Consider the following 26,190-nt stretch of genomic DNA (forward strand, 5'->3'; position numbering starts at 1 on the left):
GCACATAAATATGATTTTCATTCATCCAGAATACGAACTTTTTAACATAACCTCACAATTGACATTTTGAATTCAAACGGCGTTCGAATTTAAGAGATTCAGATTTGAGAGACTCTACTGTATTCGAAAATCACATTTCTTTCGAAATAGAGGAAAATAGTCTTCTGCAATGTTGTAGAGCAGTAAATTTCCTATAAGAATATGCTCATTATAAAACTTTTAAGTTTTCTCAGAGCTCGTGAAAGAATTAAATATTCGTTTTGACAAGTTTTGCCCCAGTCTCCCCTACTGATCCCAAAGACTGGTAGGGGGAAGTGGGGCACCTTTGAAAGTGGGGTACCTTTGAAATTGAGAAATTTCACCTATTTTTCAATAAAATCGAGCTTTATCGTGATAAAATTTAGCTGCACAAACAGATAAAGAAACTAAATTACATTATTATATGGCTCACTTCCAATTGAACATAGAACAATAATCTCAATTTCAAAAGTGTCCCACTTTCAAAGATGCCCTACTTCCCCCTAAGTTGAAAATGTAAATAAAAGTGTAATTTAATCAGTAAAATGTAAAATACATAAAGTACAAAAATTTTATTGAATCATCTCACATAAATTCTGTTCTCTGTGATATAACATTTCTAGAATAGCCCCTAATAATAAGTATAACATCTATAGTAACAAAAACTATAATGTCTGTCTATAAAATAAACATAACAAGGATGCGATATTGAACTAATCAATTTCTTTGTAGTTTAATCGTTACCGTCTTTAGAAAAAACCCATAACTTTTATTGCCTTTTAGGACTTTTTATTGGAACTCACAGACAAATTTCCTAGTGTTATAGGGTAATTTCTTATAAAAAACTTAAGTATTGCATAAAAGTAAATATGAGAAAAAGAAGATATAAAATAAAATTGTAATTAATAATGAACAAAAAAATTAAGCTTATAATCGTAAAAAAATTTACTCACAATTTACCATAATTTCGTTTATTATTTTGCTGTTTTATCAAGCTTTCACGATTATGATAATTCGTCTTTTACCATTTTATTAATTACGATGAGGCGTTTTCATATTGTAGGTTTAACGGTACACGAAAGTCCCCTATTTCTAAATAACAGTCAAGAGCACTCAATTTTTACAGTCAAAAGGGTTAATCCTTTTTATTAAACCTCGAACGTTTTAAAAAAAAAATTAGAAAAAAAACCCTAACAAGTGGAAAAGCATCTGATGCTTTGCAAATTGTTTAAACTCATGACTTAGATACTATTTTTATACTGCAGATTTGAAAATCACTCAAAAGATAGCCGGTTCAAGACTAGTTTATTACCATATTTAGAATTCTCTGAAATTCCAAGACCTTTCCAATGAGTATGACCCAATTCGTTTGAGAAATTTGCTATTCTAGATTTTTCACTTTTATCTTGAAAAGATTGTTAAAACTGCTCTCTCATGGAGTTCGAGCAGTTAAAACATTACTAAGAATAATCCAATAGGATTTTCGCATATGGACGAAATTTCCGCTTGGACAACATAAAACATATCCAAAAAAAATGAATAAATCGAAAGATGCATTTTCGAGAAATCCTAGGGGGGGCAATTCTGGGGGGGGGTGTCCCGAAGATCCAAACTATCAAGTAACATCCGGACAAATAGTCAAGGAAAGTGCTCCTCAGATGGTGGAAAGTGAAAATTTTGGGGGAGAAAAAATTGAGGGAATATTAGATATCATCAGTTAAATCAGCATTTGTCGTAAGTTCCTTTTGACAACTTTTCAGGAGACGAAATTTTCAGTTCAGCATTATTTTTCTTAAAAATGAGCCCCGAATGCGATACTTTTGAGTCAAAATAATAAAAGTGGCACTAATAAACTGTAAGTTAACTTGAGAAAATCTTTATAAAATGATTTAAAAGCTGCACAGTAAAAACAAGATGAATTTTTCTAGTTGAATTCCCGACATTAAACCGATAATCGTAGTAATATTAGAACAAAAAGTTGAAATTACAAACGATTATTGCTGTAAAATTCAACTTTTACTTGAAAATTAAACTATCAGTTGAATATTTAACTTTAGTTGAATATTCAACTGAAAGTTAAAATTTTCATCTGATTATTGTGGCAATTTTAAACCTTGAGTTGAGCTTTTCAACGATTATCGTTGTAAAATTCAACTTTACCTGAATTTTCAACCAATTATCGTTGTAATGAAAAGCCCATTGCCGCGGCGGCGTTAGAAGTTCACAAAGGTGTCATTGTGCAGCACAAGTGCAAAAGGAAGCTGACAATCTCAACAGTTTTTCACTATTTTACGGAAAGTTTTTGACAATTTTCCTAAACCCAGGGACACAGGAAGTCAGATAGATTTCCAGAAAATTGAGAAATTCACGAATTTCTCAAAAGCTGAGGATTTCTTTGAATCATTCGACATCAATCAGCTCCACGCATGGAAATCTGAATCTGACTGTCTGAGCTCCCAAAATAAACAAATCCAGCCAAAAGAAAACTCTAGTGCTCCAAACATATCTCCCTTAAGCCTCAAAATGGAATTAAGGGAGACAAAAAGTATGCAAAACATATTTTTTTCCTGAGAGAGCAAAACAGGGAAACAAAGCGTTCTAGCTTTGCGAAATGCTTGACCTCGTGTCTTATATAAAAAAAATTTAAGAATTAAAGTTATTGTGAAAAGTTCTCTCAGGTTTATCCATTTTTAAATTTCAACCAAATTTAATTAATTGCCATCCAAAATTTTTTTACTGCTCTTTGTTGTTTTTTGCAATTTAATAATTAATTCAATCTGTATTAAGTCGGTATGTATCAAGCCATGTAAAATGAAAATATTCAAGGAAATATGTATTTCGCGAATCGAGCATTCCGCAAATCTAGAACGCTTTGCCATCCATATTTTATTATTCAGATATCAACATAGGGTATTAGTTTTATTTTTTTTTAATTTATTTTAATTCACAGGCGGGGACAGATATTAAAAATATTTATCTTTAGGAGTGAGCCACCATCCAGACAAATATTAGGTAAGTTTGCAGAATCAAAATTTTACAAGAATTGTGGTTGTAGAGATATGAGTTATTGATATGAATTAATTTAAATTTGTGTATAATTTTTCCTTGGTATTAAAATCGTTTTGAGACATAAGTAATCACTGAATTTTGCTTTATAAGAATCGTAAATGCATTTTAGTAGTATGACACTGTTAATTTTAAAAATTTCACGTAAAATTCCAAACACAGACATAAATTATGCTAACAATCTGCTAATATTACACTTAAGAGAGTAGATGAGTCAAAAAGATTAGAAAATACCATATTTTCTGTAATTTTTTTCAATATTATTATAATTTAAGTTGTTAAGCATATAAAATTACAACATTTAAACAATATTTTCTGGAATTTTAAATTAAAAATCTTTAAAATTCCGCTGTTGAGACCAGATTTCTGGATACTTATTTTGAAAAAAAACATGCTTTTCCGTGGACAAGATTTCTCAGAGTGTATTTATCAGAAATCAAAAAGATAAATATTTCCTATTAGCTGACGAGTAAACGCGTACTTAAATGGTAGATTTTTTAAAATAAAATTTGTATTGTTGGTAGAATTTTAGAAAAAAAAAATACAATTTTTGTCGTATTTTATACCACGTTTTCTCTTGTAAAATAAGTTGTGATCAAGATGAAAAATACTACCGTTCAAGTACGAGCTTAACTCATAAGCTAACAGGAAATATTTAGTTTTTTTTTTTATTTCTGATGAATATACTCTGAGAAATCTTGTCCACGGAAAAGCACGTTTTTTCAAAATAAGTCTCCGAAAATCAGGTCCCAATAGGTGAATTTTAAAGATTTTTAATTGCAAATTTCAGAAAATATAGATAAAATGTTATACATTTTTATGCTTATGAGCTCGAATTATTTTTCTGTATTCTTCTTATTCAACTAGAGATATTCAGCGAAAACTACTACGATAATCGATTTACTCCCATTACACGCGATAATCGTAGTAATTATTTTTTACTGTGTGAGATATTGAGATTTATGTTAGGAGAAACACAATAATATTTTATCGTAACTTCCATCGTTTATAAAACCGTAACTTCTAATGTATGGAGATCTTGGAAGTTACGACAATTTTCAAAAACACATTATATCAATTTTAATTACTCTAGGGATAATGAGTGCCTTTATTTCACTAAATTAGTCAATTAAACTGTGGTCCCTGACCCTAAAAGCTTTTATTTCATAAATTTTATTTAATAAATTTTGTGCGCCGCATCGCTTGTTTTGTTTTGAAATAATGACAGATGGGCAGGGATTTTTCCTCATTTTTTTCTCACAAATATCGAATTAAAATGATTTAATGTAGCGATATTCGCACTGTCTTTGAATATTTGGAAGAGTTTGTGAACATTTTAATGAGAAATATTAAATTTTTGCTGCAAATTACAAGCCACGCAAGCGAGCTAAACAAGTTACGGCAAATTCTGATTACTGAAAATTTTGTATGGAAATTTGTCGTAACTTCCCCAAAAATGGAAGTTACGACAAATTCTGATAAATTTTTATTAATTAAGGGCACTTACGATAATTTTTGTTTAAAATAATTTTTAATGGGCTTATAAATGTTTCTTTTTCTCAAGTGAGTTTAATAAACAAAATTACGCCGATTCTAAATATGTATATATCCCAAAATCGCAAAAATGAAGTTACGACAAATGCTGATTAAACTGACGAAGTGTATCCAAGTACAAAAATGAAAATACGAATGATCTGTACACTATGTAAATTGAAGTAAATTAGCAAAATTAATGTTCCTGGTCAAATAAGTGTTCTCCTATGCATTTTGCACTTCCTGACGACGACTTCCTTAACTGACGATATTACTTTCTATGTAGAGTTCGAGCAGTAAAATTATTAAAGTTAAGCTATCTGTAGCTAAACTTCAGGTTTCAGGCCCGAATAAATATTATGCAATGACTATGATTCTATATTCTAGAATTGTCAACTGTTTTTACATAGCAAAATAATATTTAAAAAAATTTACATTATAGTAATCTGTAGCCAACTAATACTGAATCCTAGTAAAGCATTCGTTTCGCTATACAAGTTTTCAAGAACGATCATTTGAGTAAAGCATTATTGAAAACAAGACTAATGATTTCAATATTTCCAACAAATTCTTTAAAAAAAAAACTAATTTATTAAAAAAATATTGGAAGTTGGTATATCACTACCTGCATCAAGAAACTTTCAAATTTAATTTACTTATCACAGAGACGATTGGTACAGTTTATAGTAAATTCCACTTAAACTCATGAGGTCATTGTGAGTTCCCATTTCGGCGATTTGTCCTTTATCAATAACGCAGATCAGATCAGCATTCCGGATAGTGGAGAGTCTGTGTGCAATTACGATGCAAGTACGATTCTCACTTGCTCTTTCCAGAGCGTTCTGGACCGTCTTTTCACTCTCTGCGTCCAAGGCTGAAGTGGCTTCATCAAGGAGAAGGACCTTTGGATTCCGAATGAGGGCTCTAGCAATGGCAATCCTCTGCTTCTGTCCACCTGATAACTGAGTTCCTCTTGAACCCAAAGGTGTATCGTAGCCCTGAATATTTAAAGGTACCATAACAGATTTAACTAAAATCATTAATAATCAAGACTAACCAAAGGAAGTTTCGTGATGAATTCCGAATGAATTTGAGCCTCTTTCGCTGCTTCGATGATCTCTTCCATTGATACCACCCTCGAGTTATCCCCGTAAGCGATGTTCTCAGCAATAGTTCGATCGAAAAGAACAGGTTCCTGAGAAACAAGGCCAAGATGCGATCTAAGATTTCGAATTGAGAAATCTACTGTCGATACACCATCAAGCTTGACCTTTCCTTGATCCGGATCATAGAATCTGAGGAGGAGTTGGATACATGTTGACTTTCCACATCCCGAAGGCCCAACAAGGGCTACAGTTTTCCCTTGCGTCATACGAAGACTAAGTCCTCTTAGAATTTCAGATTTAGGTCGAGTTGGGTATCGAAATCTTACGTTTTTAAGACTGACGTTACCCAGTATGTTCTAAAACAATTTTTAATTGAATAAGCTATAGATTAATCGTGGAAAAATTGCCGTTCAGCTTCTGTGGGAATTTTCTGAGGTAAGCTCCGTCCGGACGCGGCAGCACAAGGTGTGGAGTCCTCAACCCAAAAGATCAAAAAACTCATTCTTCGACACGCTTTCGACACGCTCCGTGTCTTCCTCAGTGGTCGAGTGATGTCAAAGATCACTGGGTTTCGTTATTTTGGGGATCCTACAACATTGGAGGGAGGGTTCCAGGGTGCTCATACAAATATCTTGGAGACACAGCACCAAACACTCTTCAATCATCAGAAGACAACCCAGATCAGAAGTTGTCTTCTGATGTTTGAAGAGTGTTTGGTGCTGTGTCTTCGTGATATTTGTATGAGCACCCTGGAACCCTTCCTCCAATGTTGTAGGATCCCCCAAATAACGAAACCCAGTGATCTTTGACATCACTCGACCACTAAGGAAGACACGGAGCGTGTCGAAAGCTCTGGAGAAGAGTGAGTTTTTTGATCTTTTGGGTTAAAGACTCCACAGCTTGTGCTGCCGTGTCCGGACGGAGCTTCCCTCTGAAAATTTCCACTAAAGATTAATTGTGAATGACTTACAGGCTTATCTAATGGGTTGGGAGGATCTTCAATTTTTGGTTTCCTATCCAGTAAATTAAGTATATTCTCTGCAGATATAAGAGCCATATTAACATTTGGGGAATATATTAAAACTACACCCATCATCCAAGCACCATAGAGCATCGATTCAATTACGCTGTAAGATAGAGTAAAACCATTGGAAATAAATTGGTAATTATGATTGTAATTACTTACGTTATCACTTGAACATAGTTAGCACTTCCATCCGCAATTAGGTATCCGCCAGCTAAAAAAGATAGGCCGTATGTAAAAATGTTCATCGTCATATTCAAACTATAGGCCAGTCCTCTGAACTTTGAACTCCGGATGGCTTCACGAGATGCCAAATCTATTTCTGTATTAAACCTCTGAAGAATATAATGCTCCTGACCTAGGCTTGCTACCGTTCGGATATTAGAAATCGCTTCAACAGCAATTCTTGAAGCACTTTCCATTGCAGTTTTCTCTTTGATTGCACTCGATTTTGCGTATTGGGATTCAATAACAGCTACAGCTAGAAGAATTGGAATTGTAATGGCAACAATCAACGCCAGCTTCCATGAAGCAATAAGCCCAATTATGAACCCAATAGCTACTGCCGCAGTAGCTTGAAGTATCCCAGCTAATCGACTACCGGTCGCTCCCTGAACATTGGCACAATCGGATGAAAGTCTAGCCGAAAGTGCTCCAACGGAATTCTCTGGAACATCATACCAAGTCATCTCTTGTCGCATTGCTGAACTGAATGACCATTTTCTCAGCAGTGATGTCAGATGAACTCCGGCTTTCCCGAATGCAAATGTTTGTAGTAGAGCGGACAATCCTGCTAGGGTTGCCAGCAGAAGCGTCCACAAAGTATATTTAAGTCCAATTTCATAGATGAGATTGCTCTCCGTTATATCAAATACTTCAAAATACTTTGCATAGAGTATGCCACTTAACGGAAATGCCGATCCTACAACAACAGCACATAAGCATCCAGATATCATCAACTTCCACTCATTGAAGCTTAACTTCAATATGCGTTTCATTGTGCTCTGCTTTCTCTTATCTTCATTATCTGTTTGCACTTTCAATTTTTTTGCGTCAACAAACGACTCTTCCTCTTTTAAGATGTAGTTAGAAATGTTAGTATCTACTTTAGCATCATGAGTATTATCTTCTTCGTCAGATAATGTAGCGTCTTGATTTGCTGTCTCAAGATGGTAATAGACTCCCTTGAGATCCATAAGCTCAGTACGAGTACCTTTCTCTACAATTACACCTTGATTGAAAACAATAATTTCATTGGCATTTCGGATACTTGAGAGTCTGTGGGAGACAATCAAGGTTGTTCGACCTTCAGATGCCTTGTCCAGAGCCTTTTGAACTTCTCTTTCGGATTCCGTGTCAAGAGCCGAAGTGGCCTCGTCCAAGAGGAGAATCTTAGGATTTCTAACTATGGCCCTTGCAATTGCAATCCTCTGCTTCTGTCCTCCGGATAGCTGGGTACTGTTCTCAGCTAACATAGTATTGTATTCAAGTGGAAGCTTTTCGATGAAATTGTGGCAATTTGCGATTTTAGCTGCAGCGATAATTTCTTCATGGGTCGCTTCCGGATTCCCATATCGAATGTTCTCAGCAATCGTGGCTGAGAAGAGAACAGGTTCCTGACCTACAACTCCAATTCGAGACCTTAGAAATGCTATATTGAGTTCCTTAATATTGACCTCGTCTATGGAGACAATTCCCTGCGATAAATGATACAATTTATAGACTACGAAAAATGAGAAAATAATACTTTATCCCTACCTCAATTGGATCGTAAAGCCTCTGAATTAGCTGAAGGCATGTAGATTTACCGGATCCCGAACTGCCTACCAAAGCAACAGTTTGTCCTTTATGTACCTTAAAACTGATCCCTTTCAGGACTTTCACATCACTTCTTGATGGGTATTCGAAACGGATATTCTTAAATTCAACGTCTCCTCTGAAATTTTCTATCTTTTTGCCAACTGGACTGAAGGGATCAATCTTTGATCTACGGTTAATGACTTCATAGATAGAAGTTGAACTACCTTTAGCTGCAATTATTGTCTCCAAGCTGGGAATGGTGAATGTAACGAATTGTGCTCCGTTTATCATGCACAAAACAATCAGAAGAATGGTCTTCACTGTGTATGTCCTGTCTTCAGGGGGTAAGTCAAAGTCCAAGACCATAAGGTGTATCCCGTAGTAGAAAGCACATCCAAAGCCACCGAAAACTAGGAACCACATTACACCGCTCTGGAGACCGGAATAGAAACTCTTGAGAATGCCAGTCTTTTCGGCCTTTCGGAGACTTTCTGCATATCTCTGAGATTCTTTTTCTTCCCCACCGAATGCTGCAACAGTTCTGATTGAATTGAAAACTTCTTCAGCAATAGATCCTGCAACTGAGTAACTTTCTACTTCTCTTTCTGCCAATCGAGCTTCTGATTTTCCCACAAATATTGAACAACCAACAATGAGGACTGTATAGACACCCCCTATGACTATGGTCAATTGCCATCCTGTTACAAAACTCAAAGTCATGTGGCAGGTGAAGGCTGATAGTAGTAATACTGTTGTCACGAGCTTCTCTCCAATGGCATCTTTGAGTAAATCGAGATTGGATGTTATTTTGGTTGCAAAGTCCAAACTACTTTTGGAATCGTACCAAGTCATATCTTGACTGAGGACTGACTTCAGGAAAAGCTTTCTAATCCTCGTTGTCTGCCTCAGAGCAATGAGATTCATAATGTAGATGGCAATGCTTATACCAAATACCATCACAAGTATCAGTAAAGTACTGATAATGAAGCATGCAAATGCATCTTCACGTAGAGCTTCTCGTCTCTCCGAAATTGTTGCATTCACAAGGATCCTTCCTCCGCCAAAGATGGGCAGAAGCACTGTGGAAATGTCCGTAGTGTTGGACACTGACCTATCAACCAGCATAGACAGAGTTTCAGAATAGATCAATGTGGACATTGGATGACCCGCAGACATAACAAAGATCATCGAGAGCATCCCCAAAGTGACGCAGATTTCTGTTTTGGTTGCGAAACGAAACTGAAGAAGAGTCCAAAGTTTGTATTAAGAAAAAAAATATCGGCTTTTTCCATCATCCCAATTAATTTATTTGTGATGCCCAGAGATCAATTTGTGTTACTCACCAAATCATATAATGAACTTGATGGTGTCTCCCTTTTCTTCGATGCTTTGTCTGCCAATAAATCATGCTTAATTGTTGCCTTCATATTTTTTTCTGTAATACTTATCACATGAATTTTTTCATCAAGTTTTCAATTTCTGAAAGTAGGAAAACAAGGTTCTAACTGGGGCACTATTCTGATTAAATTAAATTGTGAGAATTCTTGTGAAAATTCGCACTAATTCAGAGTGTTTTCCTCAAAGAAAATAACTAAACATTTGATCAAACAATTCAATGAGAAATCATAAGCAGATGTTTAGATTCAGTGTACTTCAATTAAATATTTTTTTATATCTCTGAATAAGACAAAATTATCATTTTCGCGCCAAGAATTCTCCCCTGCTGAGATGACTACTCACGATTTGCACGATTATCGTATGAATTTATTGCACCTTAAAATCACGTCTTTGAGAGTGTCTTGAGCACTAGTAGAACATTGAGATGAATTTTCCTAAGACTGCACAAGCAATCCTCTCACAATGAAGACTCACAAGATACTGATATTAATAGCCAAATCATCAGCAACACACTCCCTCGAAGACGCTGATATGACGTGATCATTATCTTGGCAATAGAGTGACAATTTATTTTTTATCTTTCTGAGGCATTTCGTCTCGTGTCGTCAGGCTGCTGGGTATGCTCTTTTTCGCATGGTTGATTTTAATTCATTGAGTATGAGTTCTAAGAACATTATCAAATTGTGAGATCATAAAGTGATAATAAAAACTTGTCCTTAGAATGTAAGTGATCCCAATTGCATCTTAATCAATTACATTTGATATTTTATTGATTTTATGACAAATTCCAAAGTTATTCAGTCAGAAATGAATTTTAATCAGTTAATTAGTACAATGAATATTTGTAGTAAGACCAATTATGGAAAATTAACATTAAAAAACATAATCAAATAAAAGGTATTCAAGTAAAATACGGCCAATACAGTTAGCAAAAATAAAATATAAAATATTCTAAAACATTCGTATAGAAAGATTCCTTATGAGAGACTATAAATCTATCTAAACTAATTATTCCGCTCCTTCACTGATAAATAACTGCGATTAACTTTTTCCTCGTAATTTTAACACCTTTTAGGTGTAAAAATATATCAACATTTTTTAATGTTAATTTTACACCTTTTTAAGGGTAAAATTAACATGAAAAAGAGTAACTTTAACCCATAATATACTTAAAAAGACCATAATATACTTAAAAAGCATAATATTTACACCGATTTCGGATCAATAATTCAGGGTAAAATTAACATTTTCAGAATTTTATTTTAACTTTTTCGGATTTCTCTCAGTCTTGCATCAGCAACTGTACTGATATCATATTTTATGTAATATCTCAAAATATTTCTATTTTAATAAAAAAAATACTCTTCTTTCGTTTTTCTTGCGCCAGGTTGCAGATTTTATATTCTTCCGGTACTTATAATTCTAATTAGGGCAAACTTTTGAATTTCAGTCAGCACTGAAAGTCACACCAAGTAGGATTAAAAATCATCAATTTCTCTTAAAGCTCCATAAAGAATCAATTATATACTTTATCTTTCCATCAAAAAGTTACTAATCCTGTGTTTGTGATTATTTGATAAGTCTAAAAAGCAAAAGCCTTTATTTTATAAACAGGGTGATTTGCCAGAGTCGCCAAAGTTGATACATTCTCTGTTTCTTATGGAACTTGATTACTTGGCCATAAAATTCAAAAATAGTTTAAAGTATATTTTACTTGGATTTTCAGCATAATTTGTGAGTTATTAATGAGTGCGCAGCGAAAATCGAAAAATATACAGCCATTTACAGAAGGTGAATAAAAATATATGTGAAAGATATGAAATAGTGAAGGCAATAGGAGAGAAAATTGATTTAATATCGTGTTGCACTCGAAACAACTTTTATGAAATATAGGACAAATATTGTTTCTGTGAATTATTTACATTTTGGTTTTTTTGTACAGTAAAATCATGTCAACGAGGAAAATAGATCTCGAATTACCTGGAGGAACCTGTTTCAATGTCAGTAGTAAATCAAGAGAGAATGCCCTAGAAAGAAGCTTTCAAAAATTCTGAAGACCACATTGTCCAACGATATTGGTAAAAACAGTAAAAACACATAAAAAAATACAGAATGCAGCACCTGGTACTTCATAAAATTGGCGGAACAGGATCTGATTGATTTGGTATTGGAATGTATAGAAAAATTGCATCCTCTTACAAAACTGCAATTGCTATACAGCGCGGAGCTTTTGTGTAAAATTGCTGGTAACTTTCTTTGTAAGACATTCAGGAAGTTTTTAGTTTTTAGTAACTTATGATTTCTCAAGTGTTACAGGGAGATTAAGGATAGAACAGCATAACAATCCAACGTGCAAGTATTACGCAGAACAAGTTTTCTATGCATTTCCATTTCTTATTATTCACTAATGTACGATCTTCCAACTGCTTTGGATATTGTGCTGTTCTTTAATTTAAGACATTTTTTCTATTTCAATCGACATTTTTCATAAAAAACTGTAAGGAATCTGTTAAAATATTTCTCAAGGTCTATCATGATACCACGAGGAGAATGACTTCAAACATTTATTTAGCCTGAAAAAGCATTTTTCAAAGTGTTCGACTTTTTACAGATTTTACCCTTTCGCATTTTGAGTTGTTTTTTTTTTACATTTGTAAAGACAGCAATGTACATTGTAAGATAAAACTAAAATAGTCTAACTATCTATCTATTAATTAAAGGTAACTAATATCGTTTAATCACTTCATACAAAAAAAGAATAAAGGGTGACGAAACGTATTCACAAGTTTTGACGAATGCTCAAACTTAGAGTAAATTAAGCTAATTCAAAACCTGCTCCAAATGGAAATTTTTCGCTACTCCAATTGGAAACGTCATTGTTTTCACGATAAATACAGTACTTAATTATTATATTTTCATATTTTCTATACCAAAGTTTCATTATTTAGTTAATTTTGCTTCAAATAAAGCGAAAATCCATTCATATTCACAAATTTTGATTTGTTAATTTCTCAGAAAAATTAAAAGTGTACCTTTTCACCATCGAATTTTTCATTGAAAACATGGTTCCAATGGAAAACACAATGAGGTGACTGTTATTTATTCGTTTTGTTTAACATTTATGTCATATTTCATATTTTCCTGGCTAAATTTAGTTAAATTAAGTGATAATCTTTATTGTTAACGGTACGTGAAGTTTTCAAATGAAATAATTACCTATTTCGTGAACAAAAAGTGTTTTTCTAAAGTGTCTACAAATGCTTCAATAGGAAACCCCGGAAATATGATTTTTTTTAGAAAGTTTTTTTTTATTATTTTAGATGGGAAAGGAGAAAAGACCAGGAATAAGAACAAATCCTGCACTCCGGAGTAACTAAACACAAGGTTTTGGAAGCCTTTCGTCGTGGTTTCACTTACACTCTTTGTCTCCAATTAGAACATTTCCCTTGTCTCCATTTGGATTAATATATTTCCAATAGAAGCATTTTACGCTCGCGTATTTTTCTTGTATTTAAAAAGTTTTCAAATTGTATCTAAAGAATTTTTACTAAACAGTAACATTCTAGAAGAGTCAAGGTGCAAATTTATGTAATTCTCTTCAGAAAAAATATGAACTTAATGTGTTGAATATCTTCTGTCAAAGTTCAAGCGTCTGGAAATGGTTTTGAATTAGGACGTTTACCCTATACCTTAAAAGTACTTTCGCAAACTTTAACCGTTTATCAGTTCTCAATCGATTTATTGAAAATTGATTGAACGTCGTGTTTTCAAGCAATCCCATCCCAATTAACTTCGTTGTGGTGGGGAAGGGTGGGGCTGTAAAAAAATGAGGGACATTTTAGATCTTTAAGTCGACTCATATGGTTCCCTAAAAGTCCTAAACCACTATCCTTAATAATTTGACCTCTAGAACTGGCGATAGCCAGATGGACAGATGGACAAACGGAAAAACAGCGTGGCATCATTTCTCAGAAATCGTCTGAAACGCAAAGATATGTTCAGAAGAAAAGTTCCCGGGGGGTGGAAAGTGGAAATTTTGGGGGTGAAAAAATACATACTGCAGTCTCTGTGCACTGGTAAAAATAAAAGGATCAAATTGATCCAAATTTGATCCTTTTGCAAAGGATGGATCAAATTTCAAACTCTGAATGGACATTTATCACAATAGAACATATTAATTTGATCTATCCTTTGCAAAAGGTTCAAATTTGGATAAATTTGATCCTTTTATTTTTACCAGTAGTGTGAAATTCGAGTAGTAATCAGTCTCGTAGCACTTCCTGATTGGCTAAACATCAGAAAGTTTTCATACTCTAGTCAAAAGAAAATAAAATATTGACATTTTATAGGGATTGGGAAGTAAGATCACTTAATATTTAGTTACTATTGCTATCTCTCATTTATTACAAACCTTACAAACCAATTTAAATCGGTAGTAAGTCAAGAATCCAAAAACACTACGAAAAGATCATGGAGATCTCTCTCTTTCGTGAATTCGAATATTCTGAAAAAGTGGGACGTTTACGGATAATGTGTACTTTGTAAAAATTTTATGCACCTATACTGAATTATTTTTGATTTTAAGCTTTTTTTATAGGTCAAGTATAAGCCCTAATGGACCTCACCTGTATAATATTATTACAAACTTATGAAAGAAAACTGGAGAATCGGATCAACCCATTTAAAGCGTCCACAGCGACTGATGCTCATTCACTCATGAGGACAGTTACCTAACAATAAGAGTCCTAAATGCAATCTTTTAGCACCAAACGATGATAGGGGTTGAGCGTATCAAAATTGGCGTGTCAGGATTTCTGGGAATCGGCCATCCGACTGGGTTGCCATGTGTCGAATAGGCCGTATGCTCTAAGCAAGATAAGAAAGATTTCTTTCTGTTCTCTGATCTCTTTAAAACACAAATTATATTGGGAAATTGTATACTTACTAGCAAACGAATCATTTCTTACCTTTTCTGTAATATGATTTGTTTCTGTATTGTTATTTTAAGAAATGATAGAGTCAAAGGAACACTTGTTCGGCAGGGAATACTTATTGGTAATTTCGTCAAACTATTGAAATTTTTTAACGTGTCTATAAAATGCAAGTTTTTTCTTTAATCTGCAAATGGCACAAAATAGGGTACCAATAAGTCATGTATAATTTCTTAAAGTGCAAATAGGTGTTTCTTTAACCCTATATTTTCAAATATTTTTTTCTGTAAGTTATGCAAATATTTTGACAAGTAAATTCCCTCCGTCTCGAAAAAAGTCCTATGTTTTCTAGTACATTTTATATAGCTTAATTTTTTCGTCAAATTCTACGAAGTATAGGTCATATACATAATCAGTTTATAAAGTCTTTAAGAAACCGTGTTACGGAAATTTATTTACATTAACAAGCAAATAACACAAGAACGGCTATCAACTTGAGAGAAAATGCTCTTTTAATCAAAGCCATAAAAACTTGGTCTTCATACTAAACCTTACGGAAATATTTTGAGGAAATTAGTATTTAAATAAGAATTAGTAAATTGACTCCTCATCACATTACCAGGATAATTACTTTATTGTTCTCTGACGGCCCCAGATTCTTATCAATGCTATTTTTTGAGCTATAAATGGTTTATCAACAATATAAATATTTAAAGAAAATAATAAATTTAAAGAAAAAAAACATCTGTAAATAGAAGGGTATCAATTTTGTTGATATTATTGCATTTTATTTATCATTACCCTTTCTTTGTAAATTCCGTAAAATTAACAAGGATTAAAAGATCTTATAGTGTAGACAAATTTCATAATTATCCAGGAACTTTGTAGCATTTGAAACTATTTGTTTTGCTAAAAAGTTGTTATCATCTCGCAGCTGAGTGTTACCTGAGATAACAGCTTTATAAGACTCCCATCATCTCACATAAATCGCCCGTGAATTAAGCGTACTTTCCCAAGGTCTTACTGTTAGCTTAGAAAATAAATTTGAAGAATTCCACCCAATATGCAAATGATATAGTAAAATATTCCTTGACTCTTGCTGAATCTTCATCTGCTTCATTCACCTCTAATGCGATAATTTATGTAGAGCAGTAGTACTCAAGGCGATAAGAGCTTTTCAATAAATATTGATATGAAATATATATGTGGTTGAATTCATACACTTTACGCATACGCATTTCTTTCAGTTATAAATCTTTATTCACAATTCTTTCTTTAACGATGATTACACAGTCATCTACTTAATGAATTTGCAAATAGTTTTCTAGTTTTCAATCAATACTTCATAGTTCTTGAACGGGATCTCAGCTCCTCCGTAAGGAATGTACAATGAACCGTGACTTGGATGAATCTTTAAAAAGTGAAAGGAAATATTTAATAAAATATAAGTCATGAATTGAATTTAAAATATTTACCTTTCCGGGAGTTAAACTGCCCTGATAGAAAGTACGTCCGACGTAGAGAGGCTCCCCTGTAGAGGTATTTCCAGCCCTAACAGCATTAGGGGGCACACTTCCATGTCCTGAAGACACCCAGGAGACGCTCGTGTGACAAAATACCTCGAAATGGTGTTTGGGAATCTCCTGACCATTGTAACTCACGTAGGCGATTTGCTTACTGGGAATAACTTTGGCTGGAATTTGATCTCCCTCATGGAATGCGCGTCCTACGTAAATTGGAGCTCCATCACTGTCATGGCCACCCAAAACAGCATCTGGAGGAACGCCAGCATGAGCAGAAGTAGGGGCCCAACGAGCTGCAAAGCCATAATCAATCCATTAAAACATTGAACAGAAGTTTAATGTTGAAAATTCTGTACGTGATATTCTACTATTATTATTAGGATAAGTGTGCCAAATTTCGGTATAGTTGCATGCAAGCGTCAAAGTCTCAAGTTTTAAATATAATATTTTAAATACAAATTGATTTCTTTTATTCTTTCTTCTGAAATAGTGTTGCTTAGAACCTTGTAAAGAGTTTACCGTCTTTATTTACTCTAAAATCATTCTTAATACATTTTAAAATGAATAAAAATATAAACAAAGCTTTGGTGCCCTATTTCGGCCACCTTCATTCTTATAGTTCCTTGCCCTTCGGGAATTCTTCCAATATCTTTATCACGTCATCTCGGAATTTGGCACACTTACCATATGTGTCATATTTTCTTAGAAATAAAATAAGGTAAGATTCAGGATTTTGCCTTGAAACCCTTTTGAATCGACTTCGAATACATTCATGAAGTTTCGATGATCAAAAGATGTTAAAACCGGTTTAATCTCTTTTGCATAGATAACAGGCTTAAGAGTAAATTGGCATAAAAACGAATATAACTATATTTTTGTTAATCACTAAACCCGAAAAGGATGACAATGCTTCTCAGCTTTACGGAATGCTTGAAAACACGAGAACTTTCCTGATTTTTTTTGGATATCTTTTGGGTATATATATACCGGTTTATTAACGATTAAATTCATTTACAAATCGGAAAATAATTCCGAAGTAGGAAATTAACTACACTTAGAAAAATAATCGAGTAAAATTTACTAGAATCGATATTAAATTAACTCTTTTTCGATGTGATTTTCGATTACCTATATTTTAGAGTTGATTTTACTTTATTTAGGTGTAATATTCGGAAGAGTTGTTTTTGAAAATTAACATGACAAAAGACTGTAAATAACTCTTTTTTAAGATTTAAACTAACTCGTTTCAAGAGTTAAAAAAATATTTTTTAGAGTTTAATTGTTTTAAATCCTAAAATGGATAGATTTTGCAATTTTATGCTTTTTTTATTTTATCATTTTCTTTATAATTATTTTCTTGACCTTGAGTTCCCTATGCTCCGAGCGAAATGTCTTCATGAAACACTGTTAGGCATATTTCTAGTTGATGTTCCATATGAACTTTGTCACACGAAAATCTTCTTGACTGAAGTATATTCTTAAAACGAAAACACTTAAGCATATCGCTCCTTGGAGATTACAAGGGGCCAACTCACTTTTTGGCGATTTTGAGGTTTTAATGCACTCAGATAGAGAATTCAATAAAATTTCAGATAATATGAGTCAATAAATTTCGTTATTAGAAAAGTTTTTCAAAATTTTACTCTTTATGATTGCTTGCGCGGTTTGGTTTGAATTCAAGGGGCACAAAATAGATTTATCGTTCAAATTTTTTGTGAAACAAGGGATTAACTCAAGCAAGTTGATCCCGTGTCATTCTAATTTCATGAAAATTTGCGCATCATTTAGAATGACAAAGAGCTAACTCATAAAAATGAGATAATTAAAACATAAATGAGATAATTATTTATACAAAGTTGAATCTTTCATGCTGTCTCCTGAAAAATGGCTCAGATTGAGTTGGCCCCTTGTAATTTCCAAGGAGCGATATACTTCAGTCGAGATGAAATTTTACATCGAAAACGAGTAATAATTACATCGATATCCGACGAGTTAATTCAACTCGCACGAAGTGTTGTTCCAACTCTATTTACTAAAATTTACAACGAAAAAGATTAACAATTACACCGATATTCGTAGAGTTAATTCAACTCGGCGATAGAGTTATCTCAACTTCACAGTTTTTTTCTTCGTGTAAGAATTGCGCATTCTTTGTTCTTTGTCATTAGTAACATGCATACGCGCGAATAAAAAATAGATATTCGAGAGAAACAAATCAATTACGATTACTTTAACCATTTCATAACCGAATGGGAATTGGCACTGATATAGCCAAATAAGAGATGTCAAGATCTTTCCAAAAAATCTAAAATTAACCAAATAGGTTAAAAAATCGCGATTTTCCGGTCATATTTATGTTTGAACGAAGTGTTCGCCTAGACTACGTTTAAAACATATCTGAAAATAAAAGAAATCGATAGAACAGTTTTCGAAATAAACCAAAAGCATAAGGAACAACAGGAAAGAAAAACGTCTGGAGATAATGTTATATTGTGGGTCACCGAAGAAGACCGGAAGTCGATATTTTTTACGGTTTACGCTCCGGAGCGGTGACAAGTTGAAAAAAAAACGGATTATATAACTGCTCTCTCTTTGAGTTCGCGCCGTAAAAGTTGTACACATAGCACAGGATCCTAAACATAAAAGCATCGTTTCGTAGAGTTATTAAATCAGATAATTCATATAATATCGACCGCGACAAAGCGTAACTTTCATTTACTGGTAAAAGCCAATTCATTTGGATTCCGATAAAGTGTTATCGTGAAAAGTGATTAACGCAATTCTAAAGAAACTTTCGGTAAATTACTGAACAGACTTCCTGCTGATAAATTGCAGAAAGATTTGATCAATCTCGTTTTGTATTTATGTTTAATGTCTAAAATATTTCTCAAAAAATTAATACGTGAACTCTTATCTTACTTTTGTATGTTAATTTTAGCGTATAAATATTCCGATGAGATTTTTTCATTCTTCTCAAATATTAGCAAACCACAGACTTAAGAATCTTCAAATAAAATTTAAGAATCCAAATTTTGCACTATTATTTACCTACGTATAGTCAACAAAAAATTTTTTTTTGGAATCTTACAAGAGAATTTATAGACTTTAATAGAGAATTGAAATAAAATTCTGTCTGAAGCTTTCAGTATTGACGGAAGTTCTTAGAAGAGCAATTTAAGAAAAAACAGAATAAGCCATATGCAATGATTCAGAAACCACATTTTTTTATCTAAATATTTAATTCCGTAAATTTTAATTGCAATGCATTCTCATGCTTGAATGAATTAAAAAAAAGCAATTAAAAAAACCGCATACCGTTGTAGAATTGAACTTATGTTCGGTTTAATTTGGGTAAGATTAATTTAAGAAGTTATAGGAGCTATGTCGGGTTATGAGTTAAATCTTCTTAAGGAATCACATAGAGAGGGAAGTGGGGCACTTTTGAATTGGGGCACTTTTGAATTGAGCTTTTCCTACTATTTTAAGTGGCAATAAATATTATTGTGATAAGATTTATGTCCACTAAACAATTCTAGGGGGAAGTGGGACACCTTTGAAATTGGGAGTTTTTGCCTATTTTAAAATAAAATTGAGCCTTATCGTAAGATAATTTAGCTGCACAAACAGATTTAAAAACTAAATTAAATTATTATGATATGGCTCAGTTTCACTTTAACATAGGGAAAAATCCCAATTTCAAAAGTGCCCAACTTTCAAAGATGCCCCACTTCCCCCTAAGGCTTAATTTGGGGGAAGTGGTGCACCTTTCAAGGTGGGGCACCTCTGAAATCGGAATTTTTTCCTGTTTAAATAGAACTGACCCATCATAATGTAATTTAACTTCTTTATCTTTATGCAACTTAATTATATCACGATAAGGCTCAATTTTATTTAGAAATAGGTGAAAATCTCAATTTCTAAGCTGTCCCACATTCAAAGGTGTCCCACTGGCCCCTACACTAAAATAAGCCTCAATTAATTTTAATAATAGGAGAAAAAGGGATGGCAAAGCGTCCCAGACTTTGCGAAGTACTCGAACTTGTGACTTAGATGCTATACCTCAAAAGTACTGTCGTATCATTTAACGCTTCCTGGTACTCAACCGATTTGAATCGATTCTTAAATTACTCAATAGATTCCACAATATAGTTTAAAGAGTAATAAAAATTATATTCGAAGAAAAATTACTTATCGGTAAATAACCGGTTCATTACCGGTTCACAACCGATTTGAATCGACTTATAAATCACTCAGAATATTTCCCAAAATACATCTGAGGAGTAATTTAATTGAATTTCGTATAAAAATTATTTATCGGTTATGAACCGGTTCAGTTTTATAGGAAATTCCAAGACCTTTCCAACGAGCCCAAAACATGACCCCATTCGCTTGATAAATGCGCTTTCTAGTGTCTTTTTAACCTTTGATCTTGAAAAAGGAAGTTTAGGAAATCTCGAAAGGAAGTGCCGGAAGGACACATATTTTCCCATAAGGTCTCCTTCTCAATTGGTTTGGAAGTTCTAAAAGCGGAATATTCCCCATATAATCCAGGTATCATGCGATGGAAAGATTGGAGGTGAGCAAGTGTTCTTTAGTGCATAGTCACTAAATCTGAACTGATAAGGGGGAATCACACTTACAGGTTGGCTGACCACACAAAACTTCATACTGCAATGAACTCTGCTCAGCGCCACCGTATGGGAAGTAGAGACATCCGTGTTGAGCATGGATTTTTCCTGGAGTAAGGCTACCCTCATGATGAGTTCGTCCAACATATAGGGGATGCCCATGGACAGTCTGACCTGCTCTTACGGCATTTGGTGGGACGTGTCCGTTGCCAGAATGAATCCAGGTGAAGCCAGTTCCAACCAGCACTTCGACGTGATGCTTGAGGATCTCCTGGCCATTGTGGCTGACATAGGCAGCCTGCTTGCTCGGGATCACCTTGGCTGGAAGTTGATCTCCTTCGTGGAATGTGCGTCCAACATAGATTGGGGAACTGTCTGAGTCAGTTCCGGCAAAGACAGCATTTGGCGGCATAGCGCCATAAACGGACGTTGGAACCCAGGTGAAATCTGCTAAAGAACATTACACAATGAATCCGCGGTAAATCAAGGTGGTTTTGCTGTTGAGTTGACCAGTTAGTGATTCAAAGACACTTATCAGTTTTCAATTATAGCACTGAAATCATTTTCTGATAAGTATGAGCTCTTTTCAGGGAAATTTCAGGGCGTTTACCAATAGTTCTGCACACTCGATATGATAAAATGAAATAAATGTATTACATAATATCGAGAAAAAATTATACAATTAATAAATTTTAATCACAATTAAACAGAAACACAAATGCCTATCGTCATTTTGACGTCATTTTAAAAGACTAATCCAAAATAAATTGATAAAAATCATTCAGACACCTGATCTTTCGCACGAATTACCCAAAAAATTCTTTAAAAATAAATATCTTATGATATTTATTGTACAAGTTGATACTATACTCACTCATTCTGTCTGATTTTTGCTCCACGAACTGAAACCAGTGAAATTCCAAAAGCAACTGATAGGAACACGGGTATGGCAATAAATTCAGCAGTTGTTATCTTTCATTTTGGTGGAATGTTCTAAGTCTTTATATGTAAGCTCGATTACTCATTACTTATCACGTTGATAAAACTTTCACTTACTTAATTTGGTTCGTCACAGGAATTATTGTTTATTCAATTATTCACACACTTTGGAAAATAAAGAGATTATAATGTACTTTATTTTATTTATTCAGATGCTTCTCGACCTCGGCATATCAGAAATTAATGAATTTCTTAAGAAATATTATTGTTCTCTTTAATCTTTCGGATACTGACAGAAAGTTTTTTGTTGAACTTAGAGGAAATGTAGTAACATTTCTTAGCGACTTTATCAAAAAGTTATTTAAAGAAAGATAAAAAAATAGTTTCCTTTTATCTTTATATGTGGAAAATGCAATAAAAAATTTGTTAGGTATTAATAAAAATTGAACTTGTTGTTGTAAATGGAATAAACAAGCTTTGATGCTTAATAAATCCTTACTTTTTTTTTTTTTTTTTTTTTTTAAACTGCAAGTGCATTTATTTACTCTCTGTCTAAATTCAATGTGTGACAATTAGTAAATTCAACAAAATTTTCCATTCATGACACGACAATGAAGAACTCGGCCAGTGCCTCATTCTTGCAAACCAAACGATCCGCCTTTACATAGCAGGGGAAACTGTCTCCCAGCGATGAGGGAGATTGATAGGGTCGACTCTTTTGAGTCTTCTATATCTTGGAGCATCGGACAGCCGCCTGGCTAACTGGTTAGGATGTATGGTAATCCTTGACTGATATCTGGTGCTTAGGGACGAGATTTCATCATATACTGAGGGAACTCCCAACTCTCTCTCAATAATTTCGTTGCGAACGTACCAAGGGGCATTTGAAATTTTTCGTAACAGTTTGCATTGAAACCTTTGTAGAATGCTTAAATTTGATTTGCTAGCAGAACCCCATATTTGGACACCATACGTCCAGATTGGTTTAATTATTGCCTTGTAGACTAAGACTTTGGAGCTAAGCGGTAGCTTTGAATGTCGGCCAAGAAGCCAATGCATTTTAGATGTACGGATTTTGAGCTGGGCCAACTTAGACACAATGTGGTTCTTCCAAGTCAATCGCCTATCCAAATGGATACCAAGGTATTTCACATGATCTTGTTGAGGAATTTTGCTTCCATTAAGGGTAATTGCGGGACAAGTTCTCTTGTTTAGCGTAAACGTGACGTGAGTGGACTTTGACTCATTCACTTTAATTCGCCAGCGCTGGAGCCATGCTTGTATTTCCAGGATATGATTCTGCAGTTCACGAGAGGCAGTATTGGGGTTCACGTGAGAGCAGAGGATGGCTGTGTCGTCTACAAAAGTTGCTGTTGTGACATAGTCTGACGTGGGTAAATCCCCAGTAAAAATTTGGTATAAAATAGGTCCCAGAACACTGCCCTGTGGAACCCCTGACTCGATCTCTTTCACCACAGAGAAGGCTGACTGGAATCTGACTCTAAACTTACGGCCAGAGAGATACGATTTCAGGATCTGGAAGAACTGAGGGGTTGCAATGCGTTGAATTTTGTACAGGAGCCCTTCATGCCAGACTTTGTCAAAAGCCTGGGCAACATCAAGAAAGACTGCTGAGCAGTATTTCCGTCCTTCTAGAGCTGTTTGGATTTCAGACGAAATTCTGTGGACTTGCTCTACTGTCGCATGGCCGTGCCGGCAACCGAACTGGCAATTGACAATTGTGTCAGGCAAGTGTCACCATACAAAAATCTGTTACTGAGTAAGAAAATCCAAGAAATAATTAGATTTTGTTGCTTGAGCCCAACGGGCAAATATATTTTAGGCTTCTGGGGCCACGGTGATGGTCAATTGACTGCGAAATTTTCCCGTGGTATCTAGAATCCGACGAAAAAAGCTAAAATCCCCCAAGGTTAGAAAGGCGTCTCTGGTGGCTTGTCAGACTGGCGACATTGGTAGTCTTGACAGCCCCAAATGGCCCACCTAATTGGAATGGACACTGACGGAGATTTGTCTCCAAATGAAAACAATGCGTCCCCCGCACCTACGCAGGTATCATGCAGTGCTGAACAGCCCCCTGTGCCTACTGGAGCTGACATCTATAAATACTTCCAGACGGTGAAAAGAAAGAGAAGTCCCGGTAAGGTAAGCACCGTAAGCACCCCTACCGCGGGACCAATCCCGACCCAGAATCGCTTCAAAGCCTTAGACAACCCAACTCAGGGACCTTCAAATCAAGCTCATGTGTCTCAGGGTGAAAGCCAAGAGAAACCCACGCCCCTTTACGTGAGGGGAAGCAACCATATCAAAGATCTTCCGCAGTATATGAAGAAACTTGCAATTGATCGTTTCGATATAAAACTTTTAAAGTTGGGCCAAGAGGCGAAACTACAGCTGTACAGTGTGCCGGACTACCGTAAAGTGCAGGAAGGGTTTGTTAGGGGTGATGTCCCTTTTTTTACATTCCAATTGAAAAGCGAAAAACCGTTGAGAGTGGCTCTTAAGGGTCTGCATCCTGAGACAAATCCAGAAGAAGTTGCGCGTGAGCTTGTCGCATTGAAGTTCAATGTAACAAAGGTTACTAACCTCAAAAATCGCCACGGTCAGAAATCTGGCATTTTTATAGTTGATTTGATCCCAAGTCAAACTAACTCTCGAGGGCCCCATCCCATTTATAGTCTTAACCGATTAATGCATGTGGTTGTCAGCGTTGAAGAGCCTTACAAGAAGAAACAACCCTTAAGGTGCTATAACTGTCAAGAATATAACCACACAAAAAATAGGTGCCATTTGGCCCCAATTTGTGCCCTTTGTGCCCTCCGGCACCCTACAGAAAATTGCACTGTGGTAAGGGATGATCCTGCATCCAGGAAGTGTAATAATTGTGGTGGTAATCATGCAGCCAGTTGGAAGGGGTGTGTGGTTTACAAAGAATTTCTCGAGAGAGTTAATCCTAGGCAAAGACGAGAGCTTAGAGATGCGAAAAAGAGGCTTCCTCCAGGCCCTGAGATCCGTGATGTTCCTGCCCAAGAAAAGGTAGATAGTTCTGGGGAATCATTAGCTCAGATTCTTTCTAAAAAACTAAGTAATCAAGGACAAGGGCCCAGTACTCCAAAACCAAAACAAGTCAATCCTCTCAGTGACAGTAATGACATGATAAAATTGCTTATTCTCATGCAAACTAATATGAATACCATGCAAGCTAATATGGCCGAAATGATTAAAAAACAAACAGCGCTGGAAGAGAGTGTTATGACTCTCAGAAAACAAATGAATCTCTTACTCAGTAAGAAATAAGCGTTGTCTTCTTTCAAACTTCCCTTTTAATGAAGATGATGAACTTAAAAATTGCTGTATGGAACGCGAATGGGCTTTCCCAGCACAAGCTGGAGCTTCACAAATTCCTCACGCAGGAAAGCATCGACCTTATGGTAATCTCTGAAACACATTTCACTTCTAAAAACTTCTTTGTTATTCGCAACTATATAACGTACGACACTAAACACCCTGATGGAAAGGCTCACGGGGGCACAGCGATTCTGGTTCGCAGAGGGATCAATCATTGTGAATTATCCAAATGGTCTCAAAAAGATATTCAAGCTACAAATATTGAAGTGCTCACTGAATCTGGTGCTTTCACACTATCAGCTGTGTATTGTCCCCCGAGATTCACTGTGAAAGAAGAGAAATTCTTAGAATTTTTCACATCATTGGGAGACTGTTTTATTGCTGCTGGCGATTATAATGCCAAACATACATTCTGGGGCTCACGATTAAATAATCCAAAAGGCACTCAATTGATGCAATCTATTAATATTAATAATTTGACATGCTTATCCACTGGACAACCAACTTATTGGCCAAGTGATAGAAGAAAAACACCTGATTTGATTGATTTTGCTGTAACAAAGGGATTTAACTTAAATTGCGTAGATGTCACTCCATGTTTTGATTTATCATCAGATCACTCTCCCATTATCATCACTCTCTCCAAAAAACCTATCACTGCGGATAGACCTTGGAAGCTCACGAACACTTCTACTGACTGGAAAGCTTATAAAGCCTATTTAGATAAAAATTGTAATTTAAATATATCGTTGAAAACCGACAAAGAAATTGAAAATGCTGTACATGACTTCACCCAGCTTTTGGTGGATGCTGCTAGAGTAGCTACACCAGTGACTTCTTCCAGATGCAGTTCCGCGG

At 34.8% G+C, this 26,190-nt stretch overlaps 2 protein-coding genes across 3 annotated transcripts; both read right to left on the reverse strand.

Moving 5' to 3' along the window:
- Nucleotides 1–531: 531 nt before the first annotated feature.
- LOC129802536 (multidrug resistance protein homolog 49-like) lies at nucleotides 532–10,427 on the reverse strand. Its single transcript, XM_055848442.1, has 7 exons — nucleotides 10,288–10,427; nucleotides 9,891–10,026; nucleotides 8,506–9,786; nucleotides 6,910–8,444; nucleotides 6,694–6,850; nucleotides 5,675–6,079; nucleotides 532–5,615 (listed from the first exon to the last, which is right to left on the reverse strand). Exons 2-7 carry the CDS (start codon nucleotides 9,972–9,974, stop codon nucleotides 5,277–5,279), a joined length of 3,801 nt encoding a protein of 1,266 aa, XP_055704417.1. The 5' UTR covers nucleotides 9,975–10,026; nucleotides 10,288–10,427; the 3' UTR covers nucleotides 532–5,276.
- A 5,686-nt stretch (nucleotides 10,428–16,113) lies between these two features.
- LOC129802563 (uncharacterized) lies at nucleotides 16,114–22,131 on the reverse strand. Of its 2 annotated transcripts, none has more exons than XM_055848489.1 (4): nucleotides 21,902–22,131; nucleotides 21,040–21,477; nucleotides 16,352–16,692; nucleotides 16,114–16,287 (listed from the first exon to the last, which is right to left on the reverse strand). In XM_055848489.1, exons 1-4 carry the CDS (start codon nucleotides 21,903–21,905, stop codon nucleotides 16,201–16,203), a joined length of 870 nt encoding a protein of 289 aa, XP_055704464.1. In that variant the 5' UTR covers nucleotides 21,906–22,131; the 3' UTR covers nucleotides 16,114–16,200. The 2 variants fall into 2 exon arrangements, with proteins under 2 accessions (XP_055704464.1, XP_055704466.1); XM_055848491.1 differs by having other exon boundaries at nucleotides 21,040–21,474; nucleotides 21,902–21,999.
- Nucleotides 22,132–26,190: the final 4,059 nt, after the last annotated feature.

Source organism: Phlebotomus papatasi, chromosome 2 (genome assembly GCF_024763615.1).
Source record: "Phlebotomus papatasi isolate M1 chromosome 2, Ppap_2.1, whole genome shotgun sequence".
NCBI classification, from domain to species: Eukaryota; Metazoa; Arthropoda; class Insecta; order Diptera; family Psychodidae; genus Phlebotomus; species Phlebotomus papatasi.

What these genes read in the sequence shown, in the direction of transcription:
- LOC129802536 (XM_055848442.1), bottom strand. Translation starts at nt 9,974, where the DNA reads ATGAAGGCAACAATTAAGCATGATTTATTGGCAGACAAAGCATCGAAG. An exon ending in CAAGTTCATTATATGATTTG is followed by an intron (nt 9,787 to 9,890) that starts GTGAGTAACACA and finishes ACTCTTCTTCAG; the next exon opens with TTTCGTTTCGCAACCAAAAC. An exon ending in AACTATGTTCAAGTGATAAC is followed by an intron (nt 6,851 to 6,909) that starts GTAAGTAATTAC and finishes TCTATCTTACAG; the next exon opens with CGTAATTGAATCGATGCTCT.
- LOC129802563 (XM_055848489.1), bottom strand. An exon ending in TTTGTGTGGTCAGCCAACCT is followed by an intron (nt 16,693 to 21,039) that starts GTAAGTGTGATT and finishes ATGGCTTTGCAG; the next exon opens with CTCGTTGGGCCCCTACTTCT. An exon ending in GCAGTTTAACTCCCGGAAAG is followed by an intron (nt 16,288 to 16,351) that starts GTAAATATTTTA and finishes CACTTTTTAAAG; the next exon opens with ATTCATCCAAGTCACGGTTC.